General features: G+C 46.5%; 1 protein-coding gene across 1 annotated transcript in view; it reads left to right on the forward strand.

The window, feature by feature from the left end:
• Positions 1-26,534, forward strand: part of PIWIL4 (piwi like RNA-mediated gene silencing 4) — a 356,967-nt gene that overhangs the window by 38,956 nt on the left and 291,477 nt on the right. The window contains exons 2-3 of the mRNA XM_040340167.1: positions 11,827-11,902; positions 22,733-22,775. Of these exons, the coding sequence (XP_040196101.1) occupies positions 11,831-11,902; positions 22,733-22,775 (115 nt within the window). The 5' untranslated portion in view covers positions 11,827-11,830. The remainder of the gene's footprint in view (positions 1-11,826; positions 11,903-22,732; positions 22,776-26,534) is intronic.

Raw genomic sequence — 26,534 nt, forward strand, 5'->3', positions numbered from 1 at the left:
CCCCAGTGGTTAACTCCCAAACTGCAATTGTCATTTTCAAAGGAAACAATGCATTTTTATAGAATTTTTTGCTGTGAAAATGACAATGGTCCCAAAAATGTGTCAAAATTGTCCGATGTGTCCGCCATAATGTCGCAGTCACGAAAAAAATCGCTGATCGCCGCCATTAGTAGTAAAAAAAAAACCAATTAATAAAAATGCAATAAAACTATCCTGTATTTTGTAAACGCTATTAATTTTGCGCAAACCAATCAATAAACGCTTGTTGCACCAAAAGAAAGCTCTATTTGTGGGGAAAAAAGGGCGCCAATTTTGTTTGGGAGCCACGTCGCACGACTGCGCAATTGTCAGTTAAAACGTCAGTGCCGAATCGCAAAAAGCGGCCTGGTCCTTTTCCTGCATTTTGGTCCGGGTCTTAAGTGGTTAAGAATACAAAAACAACTTCTGCCTTTAGAACCACTTTAATATAGGTTGTGCAGCTTCTGCCCTCCATCCAAATCTGCAGCTGAGCCCGGAGAGGAGACACAGGCTGAATCCTGCCTTTGCCAGGACAGTGTCGGGGAGGCAGAGAGTGAAAGGGGTGCTGTGATTAGAGGGAAAGGAATTGGGGGGGGGGGGCTGCATAGGGCACTGTGGTGGGTAGAGGGGGGTAGGGGCTGTGATATAAAGAGACTGCACTGTAATGGATCACTGTAATCAGTGCAAGTAATTAGCATTTTGTGCCCTAAAATTTACTTTATTGTATTTTTTTATGAAAATTTGCACTTGAACCATTGCACTAAAATGTTTTTTTTTTTAAATGCAAAACGGCTTTGGCAGTGAAAGGGTTAAAAGAAACCTGTGATGAGAGGACATGGTTGAGATTGCGCTCATCTTCCTCTAAACATGCTTGTCTGGCTGTCAGTTATGGTTTAAACTAGGGTTGTCCCGATACCACTTTTTTAGGACTGAGTACAAGTACCGATACTTTTTTTATGTACTCGCCGATACTGAATACCGATACTTTTTTTTAAATGTGTCCCCAAATGCAGCCATGTCCCCCCCATATGCAGCCATGTCCCCAAACATATTGCAGCCATGTCCCCAAACATATTGCAGCCATGTCCCCCACATATCGCCATGTCCCCCCACATATCGCCATGTCCCCCCACATGCAGCCATGTCCCCTGTATATCCAGCCATGTCCCCCGTATATACAGCCATGTCCCCCGTATGTCCAGCCATGTCCCCTGTATGTCCAGCCATGTCCCCCGTATGTCCAGCCATGTCCCCCATATGTCCAGCCATGTCCCCTGTATGTCCAGCCATGTCCCCCATATGTCCAGCCATGTCCCCCATATGTCCAGCCATGTCCCCTGTATATGCAGCCATGTTCCCCGTACCTACCGTTAATCACCGCGGCGCGGGGGAACATTACAGACAGCTTTCGTTTGAACAGCTGTTTTCCCGGCCGCGCATAGACACTCCCCCTTGGACGGATCTGTCCAATCGCGAGCAAGGGGGGGTGTCTATGCGCGGCCGGGAAAACAGCTGTTCAAACGAACGCTGTCTGTAATGTTCCCCCGCGCCGCGGTGATTAACAGTAGGTACGGGGGACATGGCTGTATAATCATCGCGGCGCGGGGGAACATTACAGACAGCTTTCGTTTGAACAGCTGTTTTCCCGGCCGCGCATAGACACTCCCCCTTGCTCGCGATTGGACAGATCCGTCCAAGAGGGAGTGTCTATGCGCGGCCGGGAAAACAGCTGTTCAAATGAAAGCTGTCTGTAATGTTCCCCCGCGCCGCGGTGATTAACATTGTAGCGGCGGCGTTGGCGGCGGGGGGAGGGGGGGCGGAGGGGGGGGAAGTATTCTATTCTAGTATCGGCGGTATTAGCGGGAGTACGAGTACTCCCGCTAATACTCGGTATCGGTCCCGATACCGATACTGGTATCGGGACAACCCTAGTTTAAACATCTGCATTCACTGAAGCACAGTATCTATACAGATTCACTTTGACTTTATTCTGAATTTGTTTGCTGTATATCTGATATTCAGAACGTTTTTAACCCTTTGACAGGTTTTGTCCTACGTCAGTGGCAGTGGGGGTTTCTACATACTGTTGTGTAAATCTGACAGCTATACAGCTAGTGGATCACTTCCACAGATCCCTTTGAACAGGCTATAATTACAAGTTAGGTGGGGGAAAAAAAAGTATACCCAAGCGCTTAAAAACCCCTTACAATAATGTTTTGCGTCCGGCACACACATATGTATATAAACACATATTTCAGGGTTGCTTAAATGCAAAAATGTTGCGCTACACATGTTGCATATCGTCGGGTCACGCCAGGGGGAAGGCAGTAATTCTAGGACCATGATTCACGGTTTGTGTCAGGCACAATATTAGGCCTCTTTCACAGTTTGTTGAGGATGAAAAAAACAGGCATTTGAGCCCACGGTTTTATGATTGTAAACCTAAAACCCACCATACAGCTGTTGGTGGCTGTTTACCTGTGCTGAGAGGTGGCACTGTCGACTCAATAAAGTCAATAGAGCTGCACGAAAGCCGCAAGCCAGATATTCGGCTCATTCGTTTAATTAGTATTAGTTCTATTTAAAAAAAAAATATATAGAAAATAAATAAACGGGCATCAGGAGACTGCAGAATCATCTCCTAGATGCCTGATAGTGGTGTTTTAGCCACACTCGAAAATTGATTAACCACGGATTGCTATTTAGAGGGGGAAATGTGATGTAAAGGGGGAACCTAGCCCTAAAGCCCTGTACACACGACCCCGATTCTCGTCAGGAAAAAAACATTGTTTTTCCTGACGAGATTCCTAACAAGATTCTCTTGCCGGCCGAGTGTACACACATACCATTCAAAAGAACTGCCGTTCTTTTGAATGGCACGAACGTGGTGACGTCATCGACTACGACAAGCATGCGCTCGTCACTTTTGATGCCGTTGCCGCCATCTTGCTTCATCCTACCTATGCCTTGGAAGCTACTGCGCATGCGATGCGGCAAAGTAATTTCGATGGAGAGGTAAGTATACACACGCTCGGGTTTCTCGGCAGGTTCTCTATTTTTCTCGTCTGGGCAGTTTTCTTGACGAGAAAGCCTCGTACACACGCTCGGTTTACTCTGCAAGAAAGCTCTGCCAGCAGTTTTCTTGCCGGGGAAAACCATGCATGTGTACGAGGCTTAAAGCGGAGGTTCACTCTCTATATAAACTTTATCTTAATAACATCTGCAGACTTAATACATTGAGAATCCACTTTTGCATTTTTTAATCGCTCTCTTCTTACCGTGATTACGTTCCTTCCGGGTACTGTTCCCCGCGGGAGTGGGCGTATCTCTGGCTTTCCCCAACGCCCCAGTGTCTGCTGGGAGCTGCCCGCAATGTCTCCTGGGAATTCTTTGTCATGATTCCCAGGAGACGATCTGTACCCATAATAGTAGTAATCTCGCGGGTCACGTGAGCATAGCGTCACCACTTCCCGGAAGTCTTTGCTTTAGGGCTTCACAATGCCCACAAGCAAGATGGAAAACGCCTGGCAGCATTTTTAAAAGTTTATCTTTCTGACGGAAAACGATTGCAACCTATTACAAGCGGCTAGCAAGTGAGTACAAAGGTGCTATCTATAAACATATTGATTGAACATATATATATAGATATATATATAAAAAAATGCGGAATCTCCTCTTTAATGCCGCGTACACACGGTCGTTTTTTGTGATGAAAAAAAAAACATTTTTAAAAACGTCATTTAAAATGACCGTGTGTGGGGAAAACGTTTTTGTCTTCTGAAAAACGTCCAAAAAATTATTCCAACATGCTTCAATTTTTTATGTCGTTTTTCAAAACGTCGTTTTTTGTGTCATTTAAAATGATAGTGTGTGGGTAAAACGACGTTTAAAACAACGTTTTTAAACCCGCGCATTCTCAGAAGCAAGTTATGACGCGAGCTTGAATGGAACAGAGTGCCGTCGTACGTGCTGAACGTAACCGCGCTTTGCTAGAGCATTTTGAAAAAACGATGGTGTGTAGGCAACGTCGTTTTTTAAAATGAAGTTTGAAAAACTTTGTTTTTTTTCATCACAAAAAACGACCGTGTGTACGCGGCATAAGGCTTTTGACATGTCGGGTATCTATTCACTCAGAGCAACCTAATCTTTTATATTTTGGCCAAACATTTAGTAATATATTGCATTTATGTGCACTAACGTTAGTGTATTTTTTACAGAAAATTTGTGATACATAAAATGGAACTACAACCATTTAAAGCGGAGTTCCAACCACAATTAGCATTTTTTAAATGTATGTCCATTCATCCTGCGTTTTTATAATATAAATCTGGTCACTTATTATTTTACAATCCGCCGCCGATCCGCATAGATATTTAAAAAAGATAGTTTATAAAACTATATCTACACCGTTGTCATTTTGCTTGTGGGCATTGTGAAGCCTACAAGCACTTCCTGGAAGTCTTGGATGGGGAGTGATAATTGGACAGCGCACTGTATCCTGGGAAATGATGACACACATTTCCCAGGAGCATTAGAGGGAGATGATGTCAGAATCCTCGGTGGTTTCAAAGGCAGATTTCGTGGGACTGCATAGCAACAGGCATTTCCAGATGAGTAAAAAAAAAAAAAAAATCATTTTTTTTTTTCTTTTTTAGTCGTAAGCTACAGTTTAAAGCAAAATAGTTTTTTTGATGGAACCTCCACTTTAATTCTCCAGGGTCACTACGTTCGTAAAATATTTACTGTTTAAAGGTTTCAACTAATACTCATCAGACCTAAAATGTTTTTTTTTTTTTTTTTAACATGTGAGCAAAAAATAAATAAAAAGCTAAAACTGCTTTAGCAACAAAAGAGTTAAATCCACGAACATTCTGAATAGCACCCTCTCGCATGTAAAATCGTATTCCATGTGCAGGTGCGGGAACTGCAGGGAAATTGCATGGTCAAAAAGAACGCTAAGGTGTGAACCTAGAGAAAGGTGCCAAGATTTGTTTCCATAATGAAATTTATAGTCCTGAAAAAACACGTTCCCTGGCCCTTAACCCAGCCCTTTTGGCCATGTCACACTGTTGATGTTGTAGCAATGATTAATCGCTGCTACTAATGGCTAATGCTAACAGTGATTTGTAGCAACTTCTTGTTAAAGCGGAGTTCCACACAAAAATGGAACCTCCGCTGTCCGAAATCCTCCCCCCCACCGGTGTCACATTTGGCACCTTTCAGGGCAGAGCAGATACCTGTCAGACAGGTATTTGCACATACTTCCGTGCATAGATAGCCGCATTATCTGCGGTTATCTACGCCACATCCGTCGCCCCCCCCGCTGCCTTCTGGGAAACACACAGGTCCCAGAAGACAGCAGGGACCATTCAGATCGCGCGACTCGCGCATGCGCTGTAGGGAACCAGGCTTCCCTTCCTGATTCCCTTACCGAAGATGGCGGCGGCAGCATCTGAGAGCCGAGTGATAGATCGACTTTGGGTGCCGACATTGCGGGCGCGCTGGACAGGTAATTGTCCTTGTTTAAAAAGTCAGCAGCTGCAGTATTTGTAGAGGCTGACTTAAAAAAAAAAACGGCGGACCTCCGCTTTAAGATTCCAGATCGGCGATCTGACATATCCGGCCCCTCCTCCTTCCCCTCGCTGCTTTCTGGGACCTGTGCGTGTCCCAAAAGATGGCGGGACCAATCAGAAAGCGAAGTGCGACTCGTGCATGCACTGGAAACCTGTGAAGCCTGCAAGCTCCACTGCCGGTTTCCCTTACTTGCAATACTGGTGCCTGCACCTGAATCTGATGGTTTAATCGGCTTAGGGTGCCGACATTGCGGGATCCCTGGACAGGTAAGTGTCCTTATATTAAAGCGGTTGTATTCCCCACTTGGACATTTTTACCCAAAGGTAAGTCTATAATATGGCTTAACTGTAGGTAAAAATTAATATCTTTTTAACCTACATGGTTTAGGAGATATTCACCCTGCATGCAGCCTCTGACGTCAGCGGCACATGTGCAGTGAAGGTCCGGCAAAGGTCCTGTGTTTCTTGCCAGAACAGAGGACTCCTGTGCTAAGCGACCCTGAGGCAACATGTCAGCCCCCTCGGAGCTGACCGGGTCGTACTGCGGGAGCTTTGTTCTCAGGGTAAGTATTTCATAATGCATAGTAGGCGATGCATAGTAGCCCATTATGCTTTACCTTTGCAGGGAAATAAAGAGGAAGATTTTGGCCAGAAAAAAAATCACAGCTGTGTCCAATCGCATCAGAATTGCACCGCAACTGCTCATTGAAATCACACTTAAAGCATAGAAATCGCACAGCAATGGTGTGAACTTTACTATTATAATTTGCCCTCCTTCAGGAATTTTAGCTAAATTCTGCCGGTGAGTGCAGAACCATTGTCACTGGCAAGCTCGTCACTGACGAGAGAGAGAGAGATATAATGTTGCCCCTGTACAAATCATTAGTAAGAACTTATCTGGAATATGCAGTTCAGTTTTGGGCTCCAGTTCTTAAAAGAACTGAATTTATTCTCTCTTGAGAAGAGGAGAATAAGGGGAGATATGATCCACATGTACAAATATATAAGGGGTCCATATAGTGAACTTGGTGTTGAGTTATTCACTTTACCGGGGCTCGACAAATCCTGGTCGCCAGGTCGCCATGGCGACTGGAAATGGCGTCCTGGCGAGTGGGGTCTTGGCTTGGAAGGTGGGCAAAAAAATAAATAAAAAATTTGTTCCATAGGACAGGCGCTCCGAGGACTAGGCCAAAGCCGCAGCCTCGCCTAAAACATCCTGCCCGCAGCTCGCTGTGATCCTGGGAAAAGGCCGTGAGCGGCATCTGCCGCTCGAGGCCTTTTCCCAGGATCGCTGCAGGCAGGATGTTTTAGGCGAGGCCGCGGCTTCGGCCTAGTCCTCGGAGCGCGGTCCTATGGAACAAATTTTCTCCCCCGTCGCACGATCGGGGCAGACCCGTGACGGCCGGTAATTGAGGCCGCGGCTTTGCGGCCTTGTGAAATCCCCAGCTCTTCCTTCTGTGAGTTGGCGCCATCTGGTGGTGGCCGTTGGCATTACAAGTTAAGCATTACAACTTAAACAGCAATTTTAATATGTAATTTTTCACTATTTTCACTGCCATCTTCTTCCCTCTAATTAGAACCCCAAAATATTATATATATTTTTTATCCTAACACCCTAGAGAATAAAATGGCGATCATTGCAATACTTTCTGTTACGCCGTATTTGCGCAGCGGTCTTACAAGCGCACTTTTTGGGAAAAAAATTACACTTTTTTAAATAAAAAAATAAGACAACAGTAAAGTTATCCCAATTTTTTTTAATATTGTGAAAGATAATGTTACGCCGAGTAAATTCATACCCAACATGTCACGCTTCAAAATTGCGTCCGCTCGTGGAATGCCGACAAACTTTTACCCTTTAAAATCTCCATAGGCGACGTTTAAAAAAATCTACAGGTTGCATGTTTTGAGTTACAGAGGAGGACTAGGGCTAGAATTATTGCTCTCGCTCTACAAATGGCGGCGATACCTCACATGTGTGGTTTGAACACCGTTTACATATGCGGGCGCTACTCACGTATGTGTTCGCTTCTGCGCGCAAGCTCGTCGGGACGGGGCGCGTTTTCTGGCTCCTAACTTTTTTAGCTGGCTCCTAGATTCCAAGCAAATTTGTCAAACCCTGCACTTTACAGTCATCACAGAGGACAAGGGGGCACTCTTTACGTCTAGAGGAAAAGAGATTTCATCTCTAAAATACGGAAAGGTTTCTTCACAGTAAGAGCTGTGAAAATGTGGAACAGACTCCCTCCAGAGGTGGTTCTGGCCAGCTCAGTAGATTGCTTTAAGAAAGGCGTGGATACTTTCCTAAATGTACATAAAATAACTGGGTACTAAGATTTATAGGTAAAGTTGATCCAGGGTAAATCTGATTGCCTCTCGGGGGATCAGGAAGGAATTTTTTCCCCTGCTGTAGCAAATTGGATCATGCTCTGCTGGGTTTTTTTTTTGCCTTCCTCTGGATCAACTGTGGGTATGGAGTTGGGTGTATGGGATTGTAATGTGTTTTTTATTTTGTTTGTTTATTTTTTTGTGGTTGAACTGGATGGACTTGTGTCTTTTTTCAACCTGACTAACTATGTAACTGACATGAAATGCCGCACAGACTCAACTGCTGAGCAACTTGGATACAAATTGCTGTAAAATTATTGAGTTAGCAATTCCATAAAAAATAACTATGATTTTGTTAGTAGAGAAATTGCTTAAAAGAACAAGCCCTGGAACACAATCTAAGCCCCTAACACAAGGTATGTACCTTTCTATTCCAGCCCAACTCGTCTCCAGTCTGCCCAAAACATAAAGATTTTTCTGCAGGCTTTAAATTATTATAATAAGTATTTGGCTTGCTTGGAACTTTGTTAGTTGTCTTGTGCTGCTTTAAAAACGTTCATAACAAAGAGCTGTCAGGTATCTATTATAACTGACAAAGAGTAATGACAGATATAACTGTACAGCTGTATCTATAATGGGTATATAGTGCCTCCAATGCTAAACTAGGCAATTAAAAAATGACATTACTGAAAAATTCTGTACAATGAAAAAAACAATACTTTAACAGCTTTATATGTCTTTCTGATCTGGAAAATTAAGTATTTACAGTGAGATATAATTATGTTTGGCTTTCAAACAATGCAATGAGGTCTCAAACCTTAAATTGCTTTAGCAGATTTTCTGGTTGTAGTCTCAGGGAAGTAAAAACGGAGCTATTTGCTGACCTGAGTAGCGCTTTTACTTTGAAGAAATAAGTATACAGTAATTTGTAAAAGCAACGTGTCGGCTTCATTAGGTCAATCTGGGAGGCTGTTGGAATGGGCTCCGCACACCAAACTCTTTAGACTGCCAGGTATAAGCGAAAGTAAAAATGCCCATGAGCAATTGGATTTAAATTTTAAAGTCTGTATGCCTGCTATAGAGGCAAAAAAAGAAATAAATGATTGAATAAAAAAAATAAAGCAAGAAAAGTGTACATACTGTAATGCCCTGTACACACGATCGGACCGATGGACCGTTTTCATCAGAGGAACCGACCGTGCGTGGGCCCCATCGTTTTTTTTCCTATCGGTGAAAAAAAATAGAACCTGTTTTAAATTTTTCTTATGATTAAAAAACCGATAGAAAAAAACGATCGTCTGTGGGGAAATCCATTGGTCAAAAATCCACGCATGCTCAGAATCAAGTCGACGCATGCTCGGAAGCATTGAACTTAATTTTTCTCAGCACGTCGTAGTGTTATACGTCACCGCGTTGGACACGGTCGGATTTTTAACCGATGGTGTGTAGGCAAGACTGATGAAAGTCAGCTTCATTGGATATCTAACGAAAAAATCCATCAGTTTAGATTCCATCAGATATCCAATCGTGTGTACAGGGTTTAAGTGTAATAGTCACAAAACCTATAGAGCTTTCCTTGCATAGTTTCATGTGCATAATTATAATTTACTGCTGGAGGGTGAGTGCAGATATTAAGGGATCATTCACTCTATTGAAACACATGTTAACAAGAAAGGTATATGTTCAGTGAGGTGCCATTCAGAATGCTTTATATATATATACACACACACACTGGTGAAACTCAAAAAATTATAATAGTGTGCAAAGGTTAATTTATTTCACTAATGCAACTTAAAAGTTTAAACTAATATATGAGATCGACTCCTAAGGCCTCGTACAGACGGACGGACTGTACGCTGCAAACGGTCCGCCGGACCGTTTTCAGCGGACATGTCCGCCCGGAGATTTCTGTCTGATGGTTGTACACACCATCAGACAGAAATCCGCACGTAAACAATACGCGGGGACGTGGCCGCACCGTCGCCGCGACGATGGCGCGGCGACGTGGGCGGCCCTGGAAGTTCAAAGCTTCCACGCATGCGTCGATTCACTTCGACGCATGCGAGGGATGGCGGCCGATCGGACATGTCCGGTGAGTCTGTACAGACGACCGAACATGTCCGACGGACAGGCTTCCAGCGGACATGTTTCTTAGCATGCTAAGAAATATTTGTCCGCTGCAAAACGGTCGGCTGGACAAATGTCCGCTGGAAACCTGTCCAGTCGGCCATACACACGACCGAACATGTCTGCTGAAACTGGTCCGCTGACCAGTTTCAGCAGACATGTTCGGTCGTGTGTACGAGGCCTTACATGCAAAGCAAGATAGTTCAAGCTGTGATTTGTCATAATTGTGATGATTATGGCTTACAGCTCATGAAAACCCCAAATCCACAATCTCAGAAAATTAGAATATTGTGAAAAGGTGCAATATTTTAGGCTCAAGGAGTGGGCTGAGGCTGGAGTCGATGCATCAAGAGCCACCACACACAGACGGATCCTGGACATGGGCTTCAAATGTCGTATTCCTCTTGTCTGGCCTCCTGAACAACAAACAACGTCAGAAGCGTCTTACCTGGGATAAAGAAAAACACACCTGGTCTGTTCTCAGTGGTCCAAAGTCCTCTTTTCTGATGAGAGCAAATTTTGCATCTCATTTGGAAACCAAGGAGCCGGAGTATGGAGGAAGAATGGAGAGGCACACACCGCAGTCCAGTGTGAAGTTTCCACAGTCTGTGATGATTTGAGGAGCCATGTTATCTGCTGGTGTTGGTCCACTGTGCTTCATTAAGTCCGGGGCCTACAGAGCCGTCTACCAGGAGATTTTGGAGCACTTCATGCTTCCTTCCACAGACAAGCTCTATGGGGATGCTGACTTCATTTTCCAGCAGGACTTGACACCTGCCCACACTGCCAAAAGCACCAAAACCTGGTTCAATGACCGTGGGATTACTGTGCTTGATTGGCCAGCAAACTCGCCTCACCTGAACCCCATAGAGAATCTATGGGGCATTGCCAAGAGAAAGATGAGAGACATGAGACTGAACAATGCAGAAGAGCTGAAGGTCGCTATTGAAGCATCCTGGTCTTCCATAACACCTCAGCAGTGCCACAGGCTGATAGCTTCCATGTCACGCCACATTGAGGCAGTAATTGCTGCAAAAGGGGCCCAAACCAAGTACTGAGTACAAATGCATGCTTCTACTTTTCAGAGGTCCGATATTGTTCTATGTACAGTCCTTGTTTTATTGATTGCATGTAATATTCACATTTTCTGAGATTGTGGATTTGGGGTTTTCATGAGCTGTAAGCCATAATCATCACAATTATGACAGATCACGGCTTGAACTATCTTGCTTTGCATGTAATGAGTCTCTCATATATTAGTTTCACTTTTAAAGTTGCATTAGTGAAATAAATGAACTTTTGCACGATATTCAAATTCTTTGAGTTTCACCTGTATATGTATATATGTGTGTGTATGTGTGTGTATATATATATATATATATATATATATATATATATATACATTCATACACACATACATACATACATACCGTATTTATCGGCGTATAACACGCACAGGCGTATAACACGCACCCTAACTTTAAGAGGGCAGTTTCAGGAAAAGAAGGTTCCATAACCCCCTTAGTGGCTTACAACACTCACTTTTTTACCCTGAAAATAGAGGGTAAACTGTGCCTGCGTGTTATACACAGGGGGCTATGGAACGTTTTTTTCCCTGAACATTCCTTTTTAAAGTGAGGGTGCCTGTTATACGCCTGTGCGTGTTATACGCCGATAAATACGGTGATTCCTGGCTGGTAGAATAAAAAACAGACGGTTCCTGTGAAATGCTGTCCCTACTGTTTCTCTGTTATTTAAATGTGGCCTCTTCTTTTTACAGAGAAATGTCTGAACCTCCATCTAAGAGAAAGCTGCTTGACAATGGAAGTAGCTCTGCTGCTGGGTCATCCAGACAGGTAAGATTGCAGCACGTTTGTATAAAGGATGTTGAAGGAAAAACCTTATAAGCATTACACCTTTGTAGAAAGATGTGCACATAATAGCTTGGTTATAACAGAAAACATATACAGCATTACCTGAGATAAAGAATGAAATAATTCAAGATCCCTTCATACATCAAACTGCTAAGTATTGAATACTTGTATACTAAGTATTGTATAGTGTATACCGCTTCTCCACCGCTCCTGTCCATTGAAATCAATGGGGCACTGCAGCTATACCGCCGGCAAAGCGCCTCTACAGAGGCGCTTGGCGGTGGTTTTAACCATTCCTGGGCTGCTAGCAGGGGTAAAAGTGCCCCGCTAGCGGCCAAATAGCCCACAAAATTGACGGTAAAGTGCCGCTAAAAATAGCAGCGCTTTACCGCTGACCCTGCCCCAGTGTGAAAGGGGCCTAAGAACTGCTCATTGACTGTCTTGCCACTAAGAACTGCTCACTGACTGCCCTGCGACTACATAATACTCATTGCGCTGCCGCTATGTACTGCTCTCTGACCACCCTATCGCTACGTACTGCTCACTGACTGCCCTGTCGCTACAAACTGCTCACTGACTACTCTACTGCTCACTGACTACCCTGCCACTACATACTACTCACTGATTAAGCTGCTGCTGTGTGCTGATTACTAACTGCCCTGCCACTACTTACTCACTGACTACCCTGGTGCTACGTACTGCTCACTGACCACCCTGCCGCTACCTACTGCTCACTGACCACCCTGCCACTACCTACTACTCACCGACCGCCCTGCCACTACCTACTGCTCACTGACCACCCTGCCGATACGTACTGCTCACTGACCACCCTGCCGCTACCTACTCCTCAATGACCGCCCTGCCGCTACCTACTGCTCACTGACCACCCTGCCAGTACGTACTGCTTACTGACCATCCTGCCACTACTGATCACTGACTGCCCAACAACTACATACTGCTTTAAATGTATTGTACAAGGCAACTCTGCGTCATAAACAACTGACCATTAAACTCTCTCACAAACTACATATTAGGCCTAATAAACCACTTGTTCTACAGTTGAGAATGGAAGTCAGATGTAGATAGCTTCTAAATATCAAGCAAGTAACATTTGAATGTCACAACAAAAAACAAACATTACTATAAGAGCCGGTTCACACAGGTGCGACTCGTCAGGTGACTTAGTCGCCTGACAAGTCGCGTTCCACTCTGTATTATGGAACCATTCTAATAGGAGTGACTCAAGTCTCTCCGACTTAGAAAAAGGTTCCTGTAATACTTTGGGACGATTTGCATTGACTTCAATACAGAAGTCATTTTGCAAGTCGCCTCTGAAGTCGTGGGCAGATCGCCTTGCCGAGTCGCTCGGCAAGTCGTGCTGCCCCAGTGTGAACCGGCGCTTAAGCAAACATTACATTACTGTCTAAAGACCGGCTTTTGTCGAAAGGGACATGATGGAAACCCAGCATCCGATCAGTTCTTGCAGCCAATGGGGGTGGGAGGAGTGTACTAGCCCTCCAGTGGTGCTGTTCATGTAGTCTGAGCTGCTTAGTGTACAGGAAGGGAGAAGTGTTTGACTGTCGGCAATTATTATTTTTTCTCTTTCGTTCATAGACGGACACAGCCTTCATTGACCTTAGGGTTATGCTTCTTCCTACCAGGAGATTTAGGCAGAATTCTACAGCACTTAAGGTGTTAAAAACTTTCCTTCATGCTGCTCCTCCCAGGGGGCGTGGCTCCCCCAGGCATAACCCACACCCTGCTTTAGCAGCCTCAGTTTGTTTTCTGCCTAACGACAGGAGGTCAAGGCTATCTCTGGAGTTCCTGGACTCTGGAGTTTTTTTCTGGCGATTTTTCTCGCTTTTTTTATTATTTTGTTCCTGCATTTTTGAATCCTGCGATTCTTCTATCAACAGCCGACTGGGTGACAGGCTGGGTCCTCGACTCTTGTAGTCCCCCCATGTTCGGCCTTCGAGCGTGTGCCGGCCCTCAGCTCAGCTTTGGGACGTCCACGACAGGCCCCATTGCTCCAGGGGCGGCCGGGGAACTTTGGTTCTAGGGCACACATATGACCGGTCTCTATGGCTTTGTCACAGTGTGTCTGGCCGACAGCCATGCCGTTTACGGACGTTGGTTCTGTCTGGGATACCTCCAGCCGGGTAGTCGCAGGACAGGTAAGTAGTGGCCCCTTACTCAGGTAAGTGGTCTGGCTGGTGGTTTCCCTGGGGAGGTCGACTGAGGGTCCGCCCTGCTTTCCTCTCTCCCCTTCCTCTCCCTCCTTCCCCTGACTGGGTAGTGGCTGTGAAGGGGGGCCTCCTGGGTTTTCTTTGTTACCACCGGGGCCCGTGTGTTGTTAGGGGGACTGTGTTGTTACTCTGGGGGGTGCTGCGGTGTGCTGCTGTGTTCTATGAGGTAATTTTTACCTCAGACAGCGGCCGTCTTGGAAATCTCCTTGGTAACGCTGTGATTCTTTTCTGAGGTAACAGACAAAGCAGTCAGGGCTGCTGTGTTCTATGAGGTAATTTTTACCTCAGACAGCGGCCGTCTTGGAAATCTCCTTGGTAACGCTGTGATTCTTTTCTGAGGTAACAGACAAAGCAGTCAGGGCTGCTGTGTTCTATGAGGTAATTTTTACCTCAGACAGCGGCCGTCTTGGAAATCTCCTTGGTAACGCTGTGATTCTTTTCTGAGGTAACAAAGCAGTCAGTGCTGCTGTGTTCTATGAGGTAATTTTTACCTCAGACAGCGGCCGTCTTGGAAATCTCCTTGGTAACGATGTGATTCTTCCCTGAGATGACTCGGCACAGCCTCTGGTCAGTTTTAGTGCTGTTACAGTTTTAGTGCTGTGAATCTTCCATGAGGTGAATACACATCACAGTCAGCACATCAGAGCACACCTGAGGTTTTTCAGCTCCCTCTGCAGCTGGGTGGGGTGGTGAATACCGGGGGCCCCCCATGCTCTGCAATAGCAGCAAGGAGGTGACCAGTGGGGTTTTTTTTTGTCCTGCCTTGCAGGGTGGGTGACTCAGCGCTGACACTATGGAACTCAAGCTATGCCTGAGTTAACCCTTACCGCCCCTCCCCCTGCCACATCTGTTATGTTGGCTGTCCTGGGTTTCTTGCCAGGTTTGAAGCAGCTAGTGCCCGGATGGGGGGTAAAAAAGCGCCCCCTCCCTGAAGCCTGCTTCTGGGGATGACACAGAATCGCTGTTTTTTTCTGGTTCTGTTATGTCAGAGGCTGCGGGTTTTAACCCTTATGGATAGTGAGGATGACTCTGCTGCAGTCAGTTGCTGGCAAGAATTTGTTGGAGCTCTTGTTTCTGCGGTGCGTGAGGCTCTAAAAATTGAGGATGTGGCGGAGACACCTCCGTGTCAGTACCAGCAGACTACCACGCATCGCTGAAGTGTTTCCTTGTGTTCCTTATTTGGACTATATGTTATACAAGGAATGGGATGCACCGCAAAAAGTTTGTCAAAAAACTTTGCAACCCGTTACCCCCTTTAAAAAAAAAAAAAAAAAAAAAAAAAAAAAAAAGTAGGTCTCTCCTCCGCCAGTGGACCCCCCTGTGTTCAGACTGCGCAAGGCCACCACATTGCCTGTGGAAGGGGCTCCTGCATTTCAGGATCCCGCTGATAGGAGAGTGGAGGCCGTGGCCCGCTCCCTATTCACGGTGGTGGGTTCGGCGGTGAGGCCGGCTCTGGCCGGGGCCCTGGCAGGCCCCGACTAAAAGGGTGAAGCTCCTGCTGCAGGAGCTGGAAGAAGGACCTCTAAGGTGGCCTTGGTGATCACCGTTAAGGGTGAACGGTCCTTTTGGGTCTTCCCTGACTGGCATCATTGAGGATGCCACAGGTGGTAAGCGCATGCTGTTCCCACGGTTTGGGAAGGGCTAGGGACCTCGCCCTGTGCAAGGACCCTCCTTGCCTACCTCCGAGCGTTTTTTCGCTCGCCCTGTGCGGTGGGGGTAGGTCTACATGGTGCTTGAATCCCCGCTGCGGGGTAGCAGCGCACCGGATACCGCATGCCTAACAAGTCTGCGGACATACCTGCTTCCGCCTGAAGGTCTGCTCCCGCCCGTGTCTCGGGTGGGAGACTGGCTTCGCATTGTGAAGTGTTTTCCTTGGGGTACAAGATTGAGTTTCTCTCTTGTCTGCCAAACAGGTTTTTTCCCTCCGGCTTCTGGCCTCCTCCGGTTCGCCGGTTGACTCCGTCAGGGGCTGTCCAGGATCTTCTGGTCAGGGGAGTGATTGTGCCAGTTCCCTCGTTGGAACGGTCTCTGGGTTTTACTCCATTCTGTTTGTGTCCCCATGGAGGATGGGGCCCGGTCGATCCTGGGCCTCAAGTCCCTCGTTTTGTTTTGCCAGGTTTTTCTGGCATCCTTGGATGTCATGAACGTGTACCTGCATATCCTCAAACCACCAGAGATTCTGTGCTTTGCGGTCGGGGGGGACCATTTTCAATGGTGTCCTTCCCATTCGGCGGGTTTTCGCCAAGGTGCTCGTACCGATACTGGCCCGGCTGTGACAGCGGGGGTTTGTTATCATGGGATGTCTGGACGACATTCTCCTACGAGCTTCTTCGAGCTCTGCATTGGTGGAGCCGTGTCTATCACGTGTCAGGCTCTCCGAGTGTTCGGCTGGTTTCTGGATTGTCCTGAAATCAGGGTTGATTCCGTCTCAGGGATACCTGAGACTGGTCCTGGATTCCTCCGGGGCGGGAGTGTTTTTCTCCTAGCGGAAAAACTTCAGACTCTGCTATCTGCTGTGCAGCAGTTGCCGACCCAGAAGCGGTCATCTCTGCGATTCTGCAGGAAGGTTCTGGGTCAGTTGGTAGCCAATTCCACGCCAGGGTACTACGGAGGGAACTGCTGTCACGATGGGACTAGCTTCCGTCATCTCTGGATTACCAGATTCAGTTGAGTCATCTGATCATGTCTCCCCTGGTATGGTGGCTGGCGTTTCCGGTGCTTCGGGCCGGAAAGTCATTTTTCTGCAGGCCACTGGACAGTGGTCACGACGGATGCCAGCCTCTCCGGTTGGGGAGGGGCGCTTGGGGCACCCAGTCAGCCCAGGGGCACTGGACTCAGGTGGAGTCCTGCCTACTGATCAACGTTCTGGAGCTCCGAGCAATCAAGCTTTGCCTTACCAGGTGGTCCCTGGATCTACAGGGCCGACCGGTCAGGATCCTGTCCGATAACACCACGTCCGTGGCGCAGGTTGATCATCAGGGAGGCACACGGAGTTCTGTTGCAGCGACGGGGGTCGCGCGCATCCTTTCGGTGGGCCGAAGGGTCCGTTCCGGCTCTATCGGCCGGGTAAATTCCAGGAATACGGAATTGGCTAGCCGACTACCTAAGTCGCACTGCACTGGGCCAAGGAGAGTGGTCTCTCCACCCGCAGGTGTTTCGGGGTCTGTGCCGAAAGTGGGGCACTCCGGACGTGGACCTTCTAGCGTCCCGTCTCTATATCGGTAGGTGCCACGGTTCGTGGCCAGGTTTAAGGACCCGTGGGCGGACGCGTCAGGCGCGTTGGTGGCTCCTTGGGGTCGCTGTCGCCTACTTTACACCTTCCCTCCTCGGAAGCTTCTTCCTCGCCTGCTGCGCAGAGTAGAAGCTGTAGGGATTCTATCGGTCCTGATTGCCCCAGATTGGCTGCGTCGCTTCTGGTACGCGGACCAGGTGCGTCTGCTGGCAGACGCCCCCTAGCGTCTTCCCCTGGGAATTGATTTTCTGTTACAGGGTCCAATCTTCCACCCTGTTTCACAGCCACCGGCCTTAGCGGCGTGGCTGTTGAGAGCCAGGGGCTTAAGGACCGAGGCCTATTGGGCTCGGTGGTCTCTACCGTGCTGCCTGCACGGAGGTCTACCTCACGTAGGTTTTTTCCTCATACATGGAAGGCCTACTTCTCTGTGTGTGGGGAGATGAACTGGCACTCTCGTACATGCGTTGTGTACAGGATTCTGCTGTCTTTGCAGCAGGGAGTGGTTCAGGCTCTCGCCTTACGTACGGTTAGGAGCCAGATTTCTGCTCTGGCTGTTTTTTACTTGCAGCGACCCTTGGCATAGCACTCCTGGGTGCGTGCGTTGGGTCAGGGGGTCTGGCAGGTGGCCCCTCCGGTGCGCCCTCCATTACCCCCATGGGACTTGAATTTAGTCTTTTCAGTGCTTCGGGATGCTCCCTTTGAGGACATTCGGGAGGTTTTTTGTTTTATTGTCACAAAAGGTGATTTTATTTCTGGTAGCAATTACCTCGATCAGACGGGTGTCTGTCTGTTCTGGTGGCCTTGTCTTGCAAGGCTCCCTGCTTGGTCATCCGTAAGGATGAGGTGGTGCTGCGGCCGCAGCCGTTTTTCTCCCTAAGGTTGTTTCGGCTTTTCACTTGGATGTGGACATTGTTCTTCCATCCTTGTGTCCTCAGCCGAAGAACCCGAAGGAGGCCACTTTACATTCTTTGGATGTGGTTCGGGCCCTTCGAGTTTACTTGTCGGCGACAGCTCCGTTCCGGATGTCGGACTCGCTGTTCGTGTCTGTGTCCGGTCCCAGTAAGGGCCTGGCAGTTTCGTCGGCCACCATTTCCAGGTGGATCCGACGGATTGTGCTTCAGGCCTACGCCCTGAAGGGGCGGGCGCCTCCCTTTCGGGTCACGGCGCATTCGACCAGGGCGATCGGGGCCTCTTGGGCTTCCGACACCAAGCCTCTGTGTTACTGGTGTGTAAGGCTGCGACCTGGTCGTCGGTCCACGCTTTTTCAAAGTTTTATATGGTGGATGTGAGTGCATCTTCGGATGCCTCCATTGGCCGCAGGGTGTTACAGGCGGCAGTTTAAGGTTGGAGTTCCTCCGTTGAGTAACTCCGGTTTTTGTTTGGGGTGTAACCTGTTTTTGCTGTGTTATTTTTCCCACCCCTCGAATTTTTTTGACACTGCTTGGGGACGTCCCTAAGGTCAATGAAGGCTGTGTCCGTCTATGAACGAAAGAGAAAAAAGGATTTTTGTACTCACCGTAAAATCCATTTCTCTGAGTTCATAGACGGACACAGCACCCACCCCTCCTTTGTTTGTACTGCTTGTTACGAACTGAGGCTGCTAAAGCAGGGTGTGGGTTATGCCTGGGGGAGCCACGCCCCCTGGGAGGAGCAGCATGAAGGAAAGTTTTTAACACCTTAAGTGCTGTAGAATTCTGCCTAAATCTCCTGGTAGGAAGAAGCATAACCCTAAGGTCAATGAAGGCTGTGTCCGTCTATGAACTCAGAGAAATGGATTTTACGGTGAGTACAAAAATCCTTTTTTTTTTTGAAAAGCGAGTTAAATCCCTTATGCAATATGTCAGTAGTAATTAGGTTTTACACACACTTCTGGTTCTGGCTGCTGCAGCAATGTGTGTAAGTCTGAAAAGTCGACTGTTAGATGGAAGCGATCGGACAGATGGAAGCGATCGGACAGCTGTGTAGCCGCCTGATCGCTTCCACACACCTCAGTGACAGTTTATCCCTCCCACACTCGCCCCCTGCCATGTTTTCCATGTTTCCATCAGCGTCATCAAAAAAAGCACCACATAGACTTGTACCCATGTCATGAAAAATAAAATTTAGTGTTGCACCCAAGTTGCTTTCACAACCACTTTAACTCACTTGAAAAATCCAAATCGTGAAAAACTGTACAGGACAGAGTCCACCCTCCCTAACTTTTCTTGTTTACCTTTCATTGCTTGCTACAAACTGAAGACTCATAGAGTTGAGTAGGGTTATAGGGAAGGTGAATAGAAGAAAAGGTGCTACTACTCCAGATTATCTAGAGATCACCCTGAGCTGTGCAACAAAATAAATGGATGAAAGGCAATCCGCAACTTCATACATGCGATTCAATTAGTCCAAATTTATTGTAACTCCATCAAAGATAAATATGTACAGCAGAAGTTAACGCATTTCAGCCATAATGGTCTTGTTCACAACATATGGAAGGTGCCCCAAGGGTGCATGTACTTAAAATCTTGCCAGTGTCCAATGACCTAAAGATACAAACAAGCCTATAACCCGTGGTGTAAGTGTCTTGTACTGTACTCCAAAAATATGAAATCTACAGGTAAGACAGAATGCCAACGATATCTAAAAAACGAGGAAATCATTTATGATTGGATTTTTTACAGTGATTAGTCCTTGAGGAATTGCAGCAGGCCCCTTTTTCAAGTTTATGCTGAAATTGTGTGTGTGTGTGTGTATATATGTGTGTGTATATAGGTGTGTATATATATATATATATATATATATATATATATATATATATATATATATATATATATATTGTATAAATCCTTTAGTAACCGCATGCAAAGAACCTGATAAAAGGCTGGTTGTACTGATGTCGACTGATGGGTCTACTTCATTGCAACCAGCCTGAACCGACCAAGATTCGATCCATCCATGGTGTGTTTTTCTCTAAAAGGGGTAGCCATTAAGGAAAAAAAGAAGGGAGGCTGCAAAGTATAAAAAGCATACTCTAGACCAGGCATTTCCAAAGCCTGGCCCGCATGCTAATTGCGGCCCACATTCCGGTTTCAAATGGCCCACCTGGTAATTTGGCCAATTTTGGCCCCCAACGAATCTCAGAGCGCTGGGGCCACAAAAGATATATATTTTGGCTGCCTCAGAGGGGACAGTAAGGGGCTGAAACGAGTGTCGTACATACAGGAGAATTTCCTGTTTATGCGGCAGCCCCTGTAATAGGAAGTCCCGTCTCATGCTGCCATTGGATGACTGTTCTGTCCATCATAGGAGGTGGGACTTTGTATTAAAGAGGCCGCAGAGAAAACAGGAGTTTCTCTTGTATGTATTCTGTTGGCGCTTGTCCTGCCCCCCTACCTGTCCCCTCCGAAGCTGCAGATCGGCATCGATCAGGCTGCACTGATGGCAATTGTGAGGCTGCATTCATGGCAATGGGGGTGCAGCATTCATGGCAAGGGGGGTGCTGCATTCGGTTACTGTTTCGTGACTTCACCCGCGCCCTTCTGTCTCCATTTGCGGTCCATGTACCGCTGTTTACCGCTGCATCATCGTTTTTTGTATTGCCGTTCTTAGGCTGCTTTTACCTGGTGATTGAGCCTGTATGCTTTTTTTACTTTTTTGGCTTTTTATCGATTTGTATCCTGCCTTGGAATAAAATCAGCCCACACTGAGAGTGTCTTCATGTTTTTTCCTCCATATGGACTCTTCCATTAACTGACTCTTGACTGCCACCTCACAGACTGCATCATCATCACCATACCCCCCTGAGAGTGGGAACAAGCGTGTTTGACCTATTGTTCATTTAATGGGCCACCTTTTGTGGTAAGAGTGTTCATTTCTACTGGTGGAGGATGTGTCACATTGAGAGTACCGTCTGAAGATTTCCTGTGTCACTGGGTGTTCACCATTGTGATTATTCATCTTACGGACTTTATCCTATATGTACTGCGCTGCACCTTTATATATTTACTTACATTATATATACAGAGTAACATTTATTTATTCTTTGATTCTGAAGAAAAGGGAACTGCCCCCAAATTGCATATGCCAGTTGGATCTAGTTGTCCTCCCAAGCTTAGGGGTACGCAGAGTAGACAGATCAATTGCGTTCCTTTGATGTGCGTTGTTCTAACGTTTGTGAGTAGATTTATTTACATGGTTACTAAGATTATGTGCTAGGCTGGTGCTCCCTCTCTCCTTTTGTGTTTTTTCAATATACATAGTTACACTGAGCCAAGCTGGACCAATTTAACTTTGTAAAAATATACCATACCTGGAATTTGAATTGTTTTTAAAGCGGAGGTTCACCCGTATATATGACTATTTCCCCCTAGATTCCTGCTCGTTTTGTCTAGGGGAATCGGCTAGATGTTTTAAAATATGAGCAGTACTTACGGTTTACGAGATGCATCTTCTCCGTCGCTTCCGGGTATGGGCTGCGGGACTGGACTTTCCTATTTTGATTGACAGTCTTCCGAGATGCTTCCGACGGTCGCATCCATCGCGTCACGATTTTCCGAAAGAAGCCGAACGTCGGTGCGCAGGCGCAGTATAGAGCCGCACCGACGTTCGGCTTCTTTCGGCTACTAGTGACGCGATGGATGCGACCGTCGGAAGCCTCTCGGAAGACTGTCAATCAAGAAGGCCCATACCCCGGAGACCATACCCCGGAGACCCGCTCCCGAAGACCCATACCCCGGAAGCAACGGAGAAGATGCATCTCGAAAACGGGTAAGTACTGCTCATATTTTAAAACAACTAGCCGATTCCCCTAGACAAAACGAGCAGGAATCTAAGGGGAAAAGGTCAAAAAACAAACAAATGGGTGAACTCCCGCTTTAATAAGGTAGTTGCAGATGATGAGAGTGGATCCTGGGGGTGTGCACTTTTTTTTCAGTAGAGGGTGTGGAAGTACAGTAACTGTAGATAGTTTTGGATAGAATTCCTAAAGGTTAGAACCCCTGTTACATATATATATATATATATATTGCTCTGTTCCCACTGCATATGCTTCCTCTTCCTTTTTTTGTCCTGCAGTCTGTGCCCCTCTGGTAGAAAATAAGATATATTTTCCCATCAGTAACACCGCAATGAAACCCAAATAGTTTTCGTCTTTCCCTGCTCCATCCAGAACAAATTTTTATCAAGTTTTGGGTGAAACCAGGCTTTGAGGTATAGAAAACATCCTAACTCTGGCACATGGGCCATTCTATAATAACGGTGGGCTGTTTTCAGTGGAGTATTGATACTGCATACTGTATATTGCTTTATATTTTTATTTGTTCTGCTGCATTTATTTCTTGCAACTTTTTTTTTTAGAGCATTTCTGGAGATGACGATAGCTACAGTGGATCTACCATTAGTAAGTGTCATACATTTATTTTCTTTTTTACAGCAGTGAGTATAAACCATTGACGAGAATGATCAGTTGTATCTTTTAATTGTCAGAATTCTATATTAACCACTTTCCCACCTGCTCATGTAGGAGTACGGCAGAAAAGCGTCTCTCCTGCATTGGATCGCATGTCTAATACGTGAGCCAGCTTTTCAGGGTAGGGGGCGCGTGAGTGTGCACCGCCGTGCTGGCTGGGCTGTGATTAGTGGCAGCTCAGGCCAATCAGCAGGTCCCTGCCAATGTTTGCCAGCCATGGCCCACTGATCAGCAAAATGTATGACAGGACAGAGCTCTGTGATGGTGAACAACACTGAGCTCTGTCCTGTAAGTGGGAATTTGCCCCCCCCTCCACCCGCCAAGTATAATGTGCTAGTATGCATCACGGACAAAAAAAGGAAGCTGCGCTAATAAAAAAAGTGATATTAAGATGCGCTGAGATCAGCGCAAAGTGTTCAAAAAATATATACCGTATTTTTCGCACCATAAGACGCACTTGACCATAAAACGTACCTAGATTTTAGAGGAGGAAAAACAAGAAAAAAAAATTCTGTACCAAATGGTATACTAAAATATTTTCCAGTGCCCATGAAATGCAGAGTAGCCACGGCCATAGAAAATGCAGAGTGACCATTGCCCATAGAAATGCAGAGTGACCATTGCCCATAGAAATGCAGAGTGACCATTGCCCATAGAAATGCAGAGTGACCATTGCCCATAGAAATGCAGAGTGACCATTGCCCATAGAAATGCAGAGTGACCATTGCCCATAGAAATTCAGAGTGACCATTGCCCATAGAAATGTAGAGTGACCATTGCCCATAGAAATGTAGAGTGACCATTGCCCATAGAAATGCAGTGACCATTGCCCATAGAAATGCAGTGACCATTGCCCATAGAAATGCAGTGACCATTGCCCATAGAAATGCAGTGTGACCATGCCATAGAAATGCAGAGTGACCATTGCCCATAGAAATGCAGAGTGACCATTGCCCATAGAAATGCAGAGTGACCATTGCCCATAGAAATGCAGAGTGACCACGCCATAGAAATGCAGAGTGACCACGCCATAGAAATGCAGAGTGACCACGCCATAGAAATGCAGAGTGACCACGCCATAGAAATGCAGAGTGACCACGCCATAGAAATGCAGAGTGACCACGCCATAGAAATGCAGAGTGACCACGCCATAGAAATGCAGAGTGACCATGCCATAGAAATGCAGAGTGACCATGCCATAGAAATGCAGAGTGACCATGGCATAGAAATGCAGAGTGACCATTGCCCATAGAAATGCAGAGTGACCATTGCTAAAAACACAGCCTTCACCTCATGTTATCACTTCCGCCTTCCTCTGCCTCAGGAACCGGCCGGAAGATTGCCTGGCACTGACGGGGGTTTGGGAGTTTGTAATCCGCTCTCCTGCCTCTCTTCCGGTGGAGGCGGCAGGAGGCGATGCGAGCGGCAGTGGTGCCATCGGCGGCGGAAGGCGATGCGAGTGCCCAGGGGGGGCAGTGCCATCGGCGGCGGTGGGGGGCGGTGCCATTGGCGGCAGGGGGTGTTGCCATCGGCGGCAGTGCAATCGGCGGCGGGGGGCGTTGCCATGGGGGGCGGAGCCTGTCATCTATTCGCACGATAAGACGCAGGGACATTTTCCCCATGTTTCTGGGGGGAAAAACGGCGTGTTATAGTCCTAAAAATACAGTATATATAATGGATCAGTGAAAATAAATAATTCAAACGTAGTGAAAGAATCAATCCAAATGTGTATGGTGAAAAAGAGTCTAACCAAACGACAGTTATCCACCATATAGTACCAATATCATAAACAAAAGTAATCAACGTCAATAGTCTCCCAGGTGCACATTGATCCACAGCATCCAGAAGGGGTGAAAGTAGAAAATGCCTCCACCACAGTGACACACTGCCTCTTACCGAAAAGCCATGATCTCTTAATTACAGGAGATCACAAATGACATGTAGTGATAGTATCCACAGGAGTCTCTTCACAGAGGGACAATCACAATGATAGATACCTTAAGCAGTATACCGATGCGGGATGTACCATAAAGGAGAAGAAAACTTGCATAGCATAAAATCCTCAGGGTTTAATAAGTAATAAAAAGATGTACACTTACATCAATTAAGCAAATGCAGGCGTAAAATCATCAAACAGTCGAGCCGGCCTGCTCCTCGAACATACAGCCCGTATCTTCCGGGTCTGATCGTATGACGCGGTGTCGTCAGAACGTCGCCTCCCAACGTTTCGTTATCAAATACCACCAAAAGAAATCTCTATTTGTGTGAAAAAATGATATACATTTCATTTGGGTACAGTTGTTGCATGACCCTGCAGTTATCATTTAAAATAACTCAGTGCTAAAAAACAAAAAAATGGCCTGGTTATAAAGGGGGGGGGGGGGGAACATTTTCTAGACAAGTGAACAATGTGGTTCTAAAAGGTAAATCGTTTTTAATTTTATTTTTATTTTAATGCATTCCCTGCATTAGGGTAAAAAATGTTTTACCTCTTGTTTTAAACATCCCCCCTAAGGACTTACACTGCATCAGTAAATGGCTCAGGTATCTCTGCATCTCCTTTCTCCGCTCTCATAGGCTTCACTGAAAGCAGTGAGAGTCATGTGCTCCTGCTGTGGTCCTTCAGGTACTGTGAGGAGGGAGATGGGGGCGGGGCTGAGCCACGCTATGTGGGTCTCAGGAGCACCCATATTTGCCCCCATTATATAGAAGTTGTTTATTTTAATTAAAATAATAAATTACCTTTACAACTTCTTTAAATGAATCACAGATACTTGTCTGTATATTTTGCCTTTTTGCCAGAAAAGAGTCTCTGAAATGGTACTTTTCATAATCCTGGCCTTATAGAAAAATGCTGGGTATTCGTTCCCATCCCAGTTGCACACTTCTGCATCCTGCAACACAATCTTACTGTAATTCTACTTAATAGACTTGGGGCCAGATCCACAGCCCCGCAGCGCAACGTAATTTAACCGATTTAAGTTACACTGCCGCAAATTGCCTAAGTTAGGTATCGATCCACAACACACTTACCTGGAAATTTGCGGTGGTGTAACTCAAATCCGTCCGGCGCAAGGCGTTCCTAATCTAATGGGGCGAGTCCCATTTAAATTAGGCGCGCTCCCGCGCCGGACGTACTGCGCATGCTTGTGACGCAATTTTCCCGACGTGCTTTGCGCGACGTGACGTAATTTTTTGATTGGCGCGTAGCGTAGTTCCGTATTCCCGTACGGCTTCCGCAATCGACGTAAAATTTTAAAATTTGACGCGGCAAAGACGGCCATACTTTACACAGCATTACGCATGCTGTGTAAAATTAGGGCTGGTTTACAAAAGTGTAACTAAGCGACGGGAAAATAACGTAGCGGCGACGTAGCGAACGCGAAAAAGCTTTGAGGATCGACGTAACTCCTCATTAGCATACCCAACGCGTAATTTCGACGATGAATGCCCCCAGCGGCGGATGAATGCCCCCAGCGGCGGTCGCGGTACTGGATGCAGTACCGCGACCGCCGCTGGGGGCATTCATCGTCGAAATTAAGATCCGGCAGTGTAAAACTTTTACACCTGCCGGATCTTCTGTCTATCTCTTGGAAACTGATTCTGTGGATCAGTTCCAAAGATAGAAACATTGATACGACGGTGTATCAGTAGATACGCCAGCGTATCCCTTTTGAGGATCTGGCCCTG

The sequence above is a fragment of the Rana temporaria genome, chromosome 2 (genome assembly GCF_905171775.1).
Source record: "Rana temporaria chromosome 2, aRanTem1.1, whole genome shotgun sequence".
NCBI lineage: Eukaryota > Metazoa > Chordata > Amphibia > Anura > Ranidae > Rana > Rana temporaria.